The sequence below is a fragment of the Thalassophryne amazonica genome, chromosome 12 (assembly GCF_902500255.1).
Source record: "Thalassophryne amazonica chromosome 12, fThaAma1.1, whole genome shotgun sequence".
NCBI lineage: Eukaryota > Metazoa > Chordata > Actinopteri > Batrachoidiformes > Batrachoididae > Thalassophryne > Thalassophryne amazonica.
Window position 1 is genome coordinate 97454883 of NC_047114.1, and position 12336 is coordinate 97467218.

The 12336-nt window shown below is 38.6% G+C and overlaps 1 protein-coding gene across 3 annotated transcripts in view; it reads left to right on the top strand.

Moving 5' to 3' along the window:
* epc1b (enhancer of polycomb homolog 1 (Drosophila) b) overlaps nucleotides 1–12336 on the top strand; it is a 90871-nt gene that overhangs the window by 5666 nt on the left and 72869 nt on the right. The window contains exon 1 of one of the 3 annotated variants that reach the window (XM_034182824.1): nucleotides 1448–1819. The exons of 1 other annotated variant lie outside the window; for it this stretch is intronic. In XM_034182824.1, the coding sequence (XP_034038715.1) occupies nucleotides 1667–1819 (153 nt within the window). In that variant the 5' untranslated portion in view covers nucleotides 1448–1666. Of the gene's footprint in view, nucleotides 1–1447; nucleotides 1820–12336 lie in introns of those variants that run through there. One more of the 3 variants, XM_034182825.1, reaches the window with a different exon arrangement.

Consider the following 12336-nt stretch of genomic DNA (forward strand, 5'->3'; position numbering starts at 1 on the left):
GCTCTTACAAAAAATCTCAGGATGGAAAACCTGTTGTGAATTAAAAACCAGAGGCTAACTAAAAAGGGATAAATTGAGACTTCTAATTGAATTGCTAAATGAATGGTGCGATATTTTATCACCGCAAAGCATTCAGGCAGAAAAACTGAAGTCACTTTACAGAATACAGATAGACACAAAAAATAAATCATTTTCTAACCTTTATTCAGTTGTTAGTCATTTCCCCACATCATTAATACATATAACACACACTTAGGAAAGCTCACAACCCAAGTTTAAGTTAGTGCGTCATTGATTTCTATTTAATCTGACGCCTGACAACACGGAATAACGCAAAGCAAGATGGCGGCTGCCTGGCAACAGCTCACGGGCTTAAATAGAAATCGGTGGTACACACACCAGTGAACAGCACCCTGCTATTGCTGCTTAGCCGGCACACAGGGTAAATATAACTTTACACATTAAATGTAAATATTAAATCTAACTTTTACACAAATCTGCAATGAAAACCCAGTTACTGACAGTAAAAATGACTGTGTAGGCCAAATGGTCACCAGTCATCTCACCCACCTTTTAAAACCACATCGCCCCACTCAGTAGCTTAATAATGTAAGGATTATAAATGATATAAAATTACATTTTTTTTTTAATTCACACACACATCTATCGATCATCGATCTATCGTGTCACACAAAAATAATAATTGTCCATCTCAGACATTTGAAGTCTTTCCAGTTTGCACAAAACTGTGGAGTGGTCAAGTGCAGAAGTTACTCTTAAAACTACAATAAAAAATGGCTGTATAATACAGGAGCCACATTACGCTTGAGCCAAAAACGGCTGTATTACACAAGCGCTACTTTACTATTAAAACGTTATAAAAATGACAACAAAAACGGCCGTATAACACAGGAGACGCATTACTCTTGAGCCAAAAACGGCGGTATAACGCAGGATCCATATTACTCTTAAAACAAAACAACAACAAAAATGGCTGTATAGTGCAGGAGCAGCATTGGTCTTTATAAAACAAAAAAACTAAATTGCTTGAGAGGCGTGACTTGGCAGATGAATGTGGGGGGCATGATGGTTTGTGGGGTAACGCGACCGGATCCTGGGCCAAATGTGGCCCACAGACCCCCAGTTGGATAGCCCTGAAGTATAATCCTTTAAAAAAGTAAACTTTTTTTTTTAAATGATCATTATTTATATTTTTGTATTTATTTATTGTTCATTCAATTTGACAAAACTTATTTTTATTTTGTTTTTTGGTCATGTAGTATTTCGAACAGACGTCCCGGGCCTCTCGCCGCCTTTTTTTTTTTCATTTTTCCCTCCCCTGTTTCTTTTCTGATAATTGGTGGTGCCGCGGCGGAGACCTCGGTTGCCCCCTTTAAGGCGCACGCGCTCTCCGGTTGTGGGGGCTGGACCTTCCGTGAGCGCCGCGAGCCGCAGCCAGCCGAGAGACTTTTAAATGTCCGCCATGTTGTCCATGGCGCACTGAGCCAGCGGCAGCCGGAGCACAGAGCGACCGACGCCCGGGCCTTCCCCCGGCGACGCCCTACACAACAAACGTTAGAGACTCTAAGCGCACAGAAACATCCATGAAAACTCCACTCGGCACCGTGGTGACCGTTCGGAGATCGGATAGATTTCTGCTGAAAAAATGAGCAAACTGTCGTTTCGGGCGCGAGCGCTGGACGCGTCCAAGCCGCTGCCCGTCTTCCGCTGCGAGGATTTACCCGATCTGTCCGAGTATGCCTCCATTAACCGCGCCGTGCCGCAGATGCCCACGGGGATGGAGAAAGAAGAGGAATCGGTATGGTTTTTCCACAGCTGGAACACAGTAATCATGTACAGAATGGGCATTTGGCTGTGTTGTTTTTATTTTGTTTTAAACTATCAGAGGAGTCCCTCTTTTTTTTCCTGCGCCAGCTTTCACAAAATGGCCGCCGGTTTTCGCCAGCAGAAACACGACGGTTTTGTGTCGCAAACGCCGCTTTTTGAGCGCGTGGACACGCGCGTGGGTAAAGCCGGGATCTATCGTGTGGTTATCGGGTGGAATTTGCCGGTTTGAGCGGCTTGTTTTGACCTGGTGTGCTTTTCTGAGTACAAAGGAGTCACGTGACTTCGGCGGAGCCGACATTTTGTCCGCTCCGGCGGGATGGAGCCTGATGTTGGCGTTATGGCTGAGCGTGAGGGCCAGGGGGCGCTGGAGGGCCCGTGTGGGGCCTCAGAATGTCAACAGTGCTGTCAGAGGATGATGACGCTCTGAGAGAAGTTTGTGCTGCGTGAATCTGCTCATGACGTGTGTCTGAAATCTTTTTATCATTATTTTAACCTCTAAAGCTGCAGTCATGTTTAGACTTTTGTACTGACATCTGCTTATGAGTATTTGCTGATGGTAAATATTGAGATTAAAAAAAAAAGGCTCCATCTGCAAGGTTTGACGTTTGTGCTGCGTTCAGTGGAAACTGCAGATTCTGAGTTTCCAGCTCAGCTAGTGAACACATGCCTTTAATAAAGCTCTGATAAATCAGTCATCTCTCCTGTGACCAAGTAAAAACGTTGACTGTGTAGCTAATGTTGCTTAGTGTTGACAACTCTCCATATCACACGTGGATCCCTACACACCAGCATAGGGGGCGCTCTGTTATTACTGCCCTACTTTACTAAGAATGTTCACTTTGCTGTAATTCTGCATCTTGCCTCGTAACCTGCGCTGTGGGCAGAAAGTGAGCGTTAACACGTACACATGCAGTGTTTGTTGTTACGACGCTGGCATGTTCCTGATACTCGTACTGTCATTCATGATGAAAGGAGTTCATTGACTATGCACGTGAGAAGAACTGTTGCTAATGTAGAAATACAGCATAGTTGCAAGGTGCCATGACGTGAGCTTTCCTTGTATGAAAGTGGCCAGAAGTTCTTCCCTGCAAAATCTGTTTATGCTCCTCAGCGACTGAAAAATGTGCATCTGTGCAAAATAACAGCTAGAAAAATTTAAGTATCCACATGATTTGACCTCAACGATTCAGTCTGTACCTGTATATCTCTTATTTGTTGTTCTGTGTCTGTTAATCCACACACACATGCGTAAGACTTGTCGTCACTCACATCCAATGAACTGTGCAAAATATTACCTATATGCTTCTTACTGCAGTTGGTCTGCGCAAACGTAAAGTTGATCAAAACATCTCTTCCCCTGCACTTAAAGTTGTCTGCATCCGATGTTGGGCTGACTAAGAAATCCCGGGTGTTGATGACACAATGCATTCTGGGTCTTTTTGTTAATAGAGAGTTCTCCCTGCAGCATATAGGTACTATTTGTTTTTGCCAGAATTTCCTGAGGCTGGCTGACAAACATATTTCCAGCTCCTTTGTACTTTGTGTATTAACATTAGCTTCCCAAACAGAACTGACTATATTGTTAGCTATGATAAACAGTGCTGCAGCCAGCTAGATAAGCTAACGTTAGCTGTTAGGTTTGACTAATTGTACCCCACTCCTCCATTTTTATCACTAATATAATAATATTAAAAAAGAACAAGAAAAATGAAAGCATGCTGAAATGTATATGGAGACATGATATAAGTACCTTAGTGAAAGGATAGAGGTAGAACTGCTCCCGGCTAAAGAGAGCTCGGGGCTCGTGGCTGCTGCGACATGCAGGCCATTTTAGCCTTTAACTAGCTCAATGGAGAGGGATTGATACCGGGTAAGCTAACATTGACAGTAGTAGGCCTAGTTACCACTTGGTTAGCAAACTCATCGTAAGAAAATAAAAAACAAAACTCTAAAAATGAAGACCGATAAAATTATGTTTAACTGGCGCGTTATATATATATATATATATATATATATATATATATATATATATATATATATATATATATATATATATATATATATATATATATATATATATATATATATATATATATATATATATATATATGTGTGTGTGTGTATGTATAGCGAATGAGGCCTAAGTAGGTTATTGGATAATTAATAGCTAGTTGGCTAAGCTGTAATTGTAGCTATGTTACTATATAAACAGAAGCTAAGATACAAGATGTTTTAGGTTTTTATGTAAAGTTTATCCTAATTGTTAGGTTATGGCTAGTTGCTATAGGCAGAAAAATTCTTCTATATGCTTTCTAATGGGAACCACAAACTTAGATATTATCTATTGATCTGTTGAAAAAATCTTTTAAACTTTAAAATCTTTTAAACTGAAGAACCAATACAGAAACCCTTGTTTAACCCTCTGGGGTCCGAGGGCATTTTCTTGGACAGTTCACTTGCCTGGCATAAATGTTTTATTATCGCTGTTAACAGCTCTCCCTGCATCCCACAATCAAGTTTTATGTCTCTTTTTTTCAGGACAACCTGCTCTTTCATAATATATATGTTTTTGTTGTGTTTTATAAGTGTAATAAAGGTTTACAATCAAAAATAGGCAAGGAAAAAATAAAGCGAAAAATTATTTTCCACACACATTTATTCAAAACACACAGCAAACTATAATAAACTGTTTTGACACTTTATAAAGGTAATTTGAGGTCTTGTGTGAAAGCCTGTACAACAAAAAGGTTCAAACAATAAACACAAATGCACATTTTGAACAATATATACAAAATGGTCTATGCGTTTTGTTGTCCATATGTTATGGTAAACAGTGCTTTACGCAGAGAAGTACAGAGTTATCCAGTAACATTCACATGCAAACTAGTGGAGCAATCCTGATAGTTACACACTCTTTGTTTGAGTATGTGAGACTGTCATCAGAGGGGCAATTCCGTGCCGAAGTGGACAAATGACAAAATGTAAAAGTCCTCAGTATTTGACTGGCATCAATTGGGATTATAAGTCTAATGGTCTATACCTCATTTATTCATGGAGATGAATTTATTTCAGTATGTGTTTTTTTAGCAGGAGATCATCATGCTATTGAAAAGTAAAAAAAAAAAAAACAATTGAAATAAAGGATTAATCTACTCAGACCCTAACACTTAAAGACAACAGTAATTTAAAGTTTTTTATGCTTACTGAAAGGTTCAAGGCCTTGTCTAATGATTTCACAATCATTCAATACCAGATATTTGTGGGTTTTTCTGAAAATGTATTCCTTGCATTGAAGTAAAATATGTAACGTCAGTAACGAAAAAAGTTCTATGTTTATGCTGCAAAAATACCTTTGGAGATATTAATATGACCTATTAATTTCTCCTACTAGGCACTGGGAGAAACCTGTTGAGTACTTGTTTCAAGCTCTGAGTTTTATGTAGGAAGTTGAGGGTGTAAAGTTCGTAACGTCAGTGACGTGTGTGACGTCAGTGACACTAAAACTTGGATGGTTAAGAGGAGTGACTGACTTAAACTGTTTGAGACAATGGATAATTATCTTCATCAACACAAGATGGCAGCACTTTGGAAACAGCAGCAAGTTAGCCTGTTTACAGCTGCACTGTACTACTCGGGTGAACTTCATGCTAAAGTTATCGCTTCCGATAATCTGACTCACCAAAGAGACTTTGATTGCTTACTTGAGCAGACTGCTCAAAGATATGCCAGCATCTGTGCAAACAGTCTCAATTTAAGCCGATGGATCATCGTCCCAATTCAAGAACTGCTTCATAGCAGCCTCCATCCCAGTTCTTGAGAAAATGCACAATGTTAATATTGTGTGGAATTTATTTGCACATCGCATGGAAAGGGCTAGTGGACGGGATCGGAGGATCAGTAAAGCGCCAAGCATGGATGGCTGTAAAGACTAGACAGACAATTGTAAATGATGCTGCCTCATTTGTGGAGGCCTCAAATGCCCCAGATTCAAAGGTCCACGTCCTTGAAATGTCAGATGCCGACATATCACTGAGGAATAAGAGTCTCAACCTAGATGACGTGTTCTATAACATGTTCTGGTTAGGAGAAAAAACTGGAAGTACCCATCCTTTTGAATGCCAGGGGATTGTACAAGTTTCCAGATTTTCCTGAGTAACATTGTGCAGTGAACAGAGACAATGTTCAGACCGACCATTTCTGACAGAACGAATGGTGAAATACTCTCTCTCTATCAATATTTTTAACTCTTGTTTTGTCTGCTGTTTGAATTTTGACTGTTTACAGACATATCAGAATAGTAGCTGCATGACTTCAGATTACTTCAATTTATATGATTGATTTAGTAGTTTGATACATACAAATAGACATATATATCACTATAGTCAAACATATTTCTTTAATTATCATAATATTCTCATAAATGTAACTAAAATCAACTTCATATAGTTCTTTATACTTCAATCAAGCCACAGTATAAGGTATGGCACATAATACCTGATAGTTTTCATTAGGGGTGTCGGAAAAAATCGATTCACGTCCAAATCGCGATTCTTATTTATTACGATTGGGAATCAATCCAAAATGTCCAAGAATCGATTTTTAAAAAGCATTTTTTAAACATTTTCTTGCTTACTTGCTACTTGTACTGTTTGTCAGACAACGGCTTCCGTACTACAGCGTCCCCGCGAGGGGGGGAGTCATCCAGCGTGCTTCAAACACTCGTGAACTGCAGAGTTCAGTGGCTGTAGCTTAGCATGGTGGACAAAGCACTAATTCAGCCAGCACCGTTTTTGCTGAAGGTAAATTTTTGGGCGCATTTTGGATTTTATTATTTGCTGTGTAAGAATGAGCTTGACATGACTTATGCAGTGTGCAAAAATCTGCAAAATGAAAGTCAAGTACTCAGAAACACTTCAATATCCGCAAGCCCACATGCTACACTATCACCCGGGCTAAAAGAGGGGAGTAGCGGTCTCTGCCAACTACTGACCAGCGCTTCGTTAACTGCCAGCCAACTCTGAACGAGCAAAGCAGATAAGTAAATTTACACCTATGAATCACTTGATTAACCTTGTAAAGCTGCATTTCTTAAACATAAACATTTTTTAAGTAATATAGCTATTTCTCAGAGCTCTTTGAATTGAAAATCAATTCTGAAGTGGAATTGGTCACCCCCAAGAATCGGAATCGAATTGTGAGTTGTTGTACGATTCACATCCCTAGTTTTCACGCACTCTTTAGATGTTTAGAGGTCAAGAATCCGTAACGTCAGTGACGCAGTATTCGTACCGAGTTCAGAAATTAATTTTGAATGAAAGTATTGTGGATGATTTTGTCAATATGTTGAGTATAAATGAAATATCATACTTGGTTTTGAACTCATCAATAGTTTGAGGAGAAATTTTAAATAAGGTTGCTTGATTTTTCATGATGTCCTTTTTTCGTAATGTCAGTGACACACTCTTTTTCTGCGCCTGGCACTAAGCACAGTGGGAACAGTGACCAATTTGTAATACATTGAGAATAAGTAAAGGTCAATTGTCCTTACTGTAAAACTCGAGAATCTAAGTAGAGAACTGGGAGCTATAGGCTAAATGTCCGAGAAATTCGTACGTCAGTGACGCCGGAACTGCCCAGAGGCTCTCCATCTGCTCCTGCTTCACTGATCGCTGTGCAAAATGACGCAGGGCACACTGAGTATGTACTAATAGCATGTACTCATTGGAGCACCCAGGGGGCTATTCAAATGGGCCAACTAGTAACATATCACTCCTGAAAACAATCTTTGGCTTTTCACGTGAGGTAAATCTGCTCTACGATTGGATTTTGGAAAAACCATGTGACGGTGAACCAATTCCGATTGGACCTCGCATTGCGCAGTACAGTCACACACAGCTTCTATGAGAAGTACAAAGATGGCCGATGGCTGGCTCGAACGTCCGCGGAGTTTAACTTTGAGCAAAAAAAGAGAGTAGGTTTTCCTATCTCATATCATTACAAAAGTTCTTTATAATTTAGTAAAGCTTGGTCTTAACTGTCGTATACGACGGCGTCGACCCCAGGGGGTTAACTAATCTACTAGTCGGTTTATGTTTCTAGTGGAAAAACTTTGGTAATTATCACAGATTTGACCAATTCTGACTAATTGGTAGGTGTAAACACCTTATGTAGGTTTACTTGATATGTTACTACTCAAAAGGAAATTTTACAATATGAAAGTTAAAATCATCCCGTTTGTCAAAAACTGCTGTTCTAAACTATCTATAATGCTTAACTCTAAGTGTGAGAGTTTATTGTTTTCTGTTGTCTTGTTAAGCTCTAATTCTGATGGATAAATATTTTTTATTTCATTCTCAAAATTAGGGTTATTTAAAGTAAGCAGATCATCAAAGGTATTACTAAAGGTTTTTGCTGACTGGCTATTTGTTTTAAGTTTCTTTCATAAATTTGTATTCATAATAAAAAAGAAAAGGTTAGCTAAAAGTGGAGCACAGTCTGTTCCCATAGGTATCCCTATTATTTGTTTGAAAATTCTGTTGCCAACCTTGATATTGTCTACAAAGAATTCTATATGTTCAATCCATGTTTTCTTCAGTTACATTACGATAATGTGTCGATGTATGTAGTGCTATCATTTCTAATAACAATGTATTTAGAGCCTCTAATCCTAAAAGCTTCCCTGACTAGTTCACTGATACTATATATTAGTTGGTCATGTCGAATATTTGTATACAGGGTGGAAAAATCAAAACTATCAATGTGTAGCCACTTTTGTTTTGATTAACTTTTTTAGTTTATTTAAAACCTCGGTGGCATTATCAATAATTCAAAAACCATTAACTCCAGTGTTCCTAGCTATACCTTTGCAGTATTGTTTGAAATGTTTTGTAACTAATTTAAGGCTAGAGGTTAGTCATTGGGATAATGGTTTAGTAGTACATGCATTAGAGGCCACTATAAATCTACTACCTGTTGGATTTTTGTCCATTTGTGGAAGCCAGTAGGATGGTAATTGTTTCATATCGGTAACAATTTTAATGTTATATTTAATCATAAATTCTTGGTGTTTTGTTACAATATCTTCTATGTGACTATTATAAGACATATGTTTGTGGGTTAGTCTCATCACTAGTGCTAAGTTCCTTTTAAAACTACATCTGAGTAATATTTTTTGCAAACTATTAGGATATTGTTGCTGGCTTTCTGCTGGTACTAAAACAAAACATCTTTAAAAGTTATTTAGGTATTCTAGGCAAACCTTGTCTGACAGTACATGTTTTTTTTGTATGAATTTTTCCTTTTTCCTAAGTCTGTCTATCTTAATTTGAACTGTTTCTAATACAACCCCTGGCAAAAATTATGGAATCACCGGCCTCGGAGGATGTTCATTCAGTTGTTTAATTTTGTAGGAAAAAAGCAGATCACAGACATGACACAAAACTAAAGTCATTTCAAATGGCAACTTTCTGGCTTTAAGAAACACTATAAGAAATCAGGAAAAATAATTGTGGCAGTCAGTAACGGTTACTTTTTTTTAGACCAAGCAGAGGGAAAAAAAAATATGGACTCACTCAATTCTGAGGAATAAATTATGGAATCACCCTGTAAATTTTCATCCCCAAAACTAACACCTGCATCAAATCAGATCTGCTCGTTAGTCTGCATCTAAAAAGGAGTGATCACACCTTGGAGAGCTGTTGCACCAAGGGGACTGACATAAATTATGGCTCCAACACAAGAGATGTCAGTTGAAACAAAGGAGAGGATTATCAAACTCTTAAAAGAGGGTAAATCATCACGCAATGTTGCAAAAGATGTTGGTTGTTCACAGTCAGCTGTGTCTAAACTCTGGACCAAATACAAACAACATGGGAAGGTTGTTAAAGGCAAACATACTGGTAGACCAAGGAAGACATCAAAGCATCAAGACAGAAAACGTAAAGCAATATGTCTCAAAAATCGAAAATGCACAACAAAACAAATGAGGAACGAATGGGAGGAAACTGTAGTCAACGTCTGTGACTGAACTGTAAGAAACCGCCTAAAAGAAATGGGATTTACATACAGAAAAGCTAAATGAAAGCCATCATTAACACCTAAACAGAAAAAACAAGGTTACAATGGGCTAAGGAAAAGCAATCGTGGACTGTGGATGACTGGATGAAAGTCATATTCAGTGATGAATCTCGAATCTGCATTGGGCAAGGTGATGATGCTGGAACTTTTGTTTGGTGCCGTTCCAATGAGATTTATAAAGATGACTGCCTGAAGAGAACATGTAAATTTCCACAGTCATTGATGATATGGGGCTGCATGTCAGGTAAAGGCACTGGGGAGATGGCTGTCATTACATCATCAATAAATGCACAAGTTTATGTTGATATTTTGGACACTTTTCTTATTCCATCAATTGAAAGGATGTTTGGGGATGATGAAATCATTTTTCAAGATGATAATGCATCTTGCCATAGAGCAAAACTGTGAAAACATTCCTTGCAAAAAGACATAGGGTCAAAAAATAGTCCAGATCTTAATCCAATTGAAAATCTTTGGTGGAAGTTGAAGAAAATGGTCCATGACAAGGCTCCAACCTGCAAAGCTGATCTGGCAACAGCAATCAGAGAAAGTTGGAGCCAGATTGATGAAGAGTACTGTTTGTCACTCATTAAGTCCATGCCTCAGACTGCAAGCTGTTATAAAAGCCAGAGGTGGTGCAACAAAATACTAGTGATGTGTTGGAGCGTTCTTTTGTTCTTCATGATTCCATATTTTTTTCCTCAGAATTGAGTGATTCCATATTTTTTTTTCTCTCTGCTTGGTCTAAAAAAGTAACCATTACTGACTGCCACAATTTTTTTTCCGGATTTCTTATAGTGTTTCTTAAAGCCAGAAAGTTGCCATTTGAAATGACTTTAGTTTTGTGTCATGTCTGTGATCTGCTTTTTTTCTACAAAATTAAACAACTGAGTGAACATCCTCCGAGGCCGGTGATTCCATAATTTTTGCCAGGGGTTGTACTCTACCTTCCCATTCATCCAATGTTCTCGTACCTACTTTTTCTTTTTTTAGCCCAATGTTTTTGTAATCCTTAATGTCTTTTTTTTTTTTTTTTTTTTTACCATTGCGGTTTGTGTCCCAGTTAATATTATTTTGTTCTCTAAACAATGGTCCTTTACTCAGCAATTTCCGAAGCTTCCTGTTCTCAATTATTCCAAGATTAAATCAGATCAAATCAATTTTATTTATATAGCGCCAAATCACAACAAACAGTTGCCCCAAGGCGCTTTATATTGTAAGGCAAAAGCCATACAATAATTACGGAAAAACCCCAACGGTCAAAACAACCCCCTGTGAGCAAGCACTTGGCGACAGTGGGAAGGAAAAACTCCCTTTTAACAGGAAGAAACCTCCAGCAGAACCATGCTCAGGGAGGGGCAGTCTTCTGCTGGGACTGGTTGGGGCTGAGGGAGAGAACCAGGAAAAAGACATGCTGTGGAGGGGAGCAGAGATCAATCACTAATGATTAAATGCAGAGTGGTGCATACAGAGCAAAAAGAGAAAGAAACACTCAGTGCATCATGGGAACCCCCCAGCAGTCTAAGTCTATAGCAGCATAACTAAGGGATGGTTCAGGGTCACCTGATCCAGCCCTAACTATAAGCTTTAGCAAAAAGGAAAGTTTTAAGCCTAATCTTAAAAGTAGAGAGGGTGTCTGTCTCCCTGATCCAAATTGGGACCTGGTTCCACAGGAGAGGAGCCTGAAATCTGAAGGCTCTGCCTCCCATTCTATTCTTACAAACCCTAGGAACTACAAGTAAGCCTGCAGTCTGAGAGCGAAGCACTCTATTGGGGTGATATGGTACTATGAGGTCCCTAAGATAAGATGGGACCTGATTATTCAAAACCATATAAGTAAGAAGAAGAATTTTAAATTCTATTCTAGAATTAACAGGAAGCCAATGAAGAGAGGCCAATATGGGTGAGATGTGCTCTCTCCTTCTAGTCCCCGTCAGTACTCTAGCTGCAGCATTTTGAATTAACTGAAGGCTTTTCAGGGAACTTTTAGGACAACCTGATAATAATGAATTGCAATAGTCCAGCCTAGAGGAAATAAATGCATGAATTAGTTTTTCAGCATCACTCTGAGACAAGACCTTTCTAATTTTAGAGATATTGCGTAAATGCAAAAAAGCAGTCCTACATATTTGTTTAATATGCGCTTTGAATGACATATCCTGATCAAAAATGACTCCAAGATTTCTCACAGTATCCTGATAATAATGAATTACAATAGTCCAGCCGAGAGGAAATTAGAGGTCATCCATGTCTTTATGTCTGTAAGACAATCCTGCAGTTTAGCTAATTGGTGTGTCCTCTGGCTTCATGGATAGATAAAGCTGAATATCATCTGCGTAACAATGAAAATTTAAGCAATGCTGTCTAATAATACTGCCTAAGGGAAGCATGTATAAATGAATAAAATTGGTC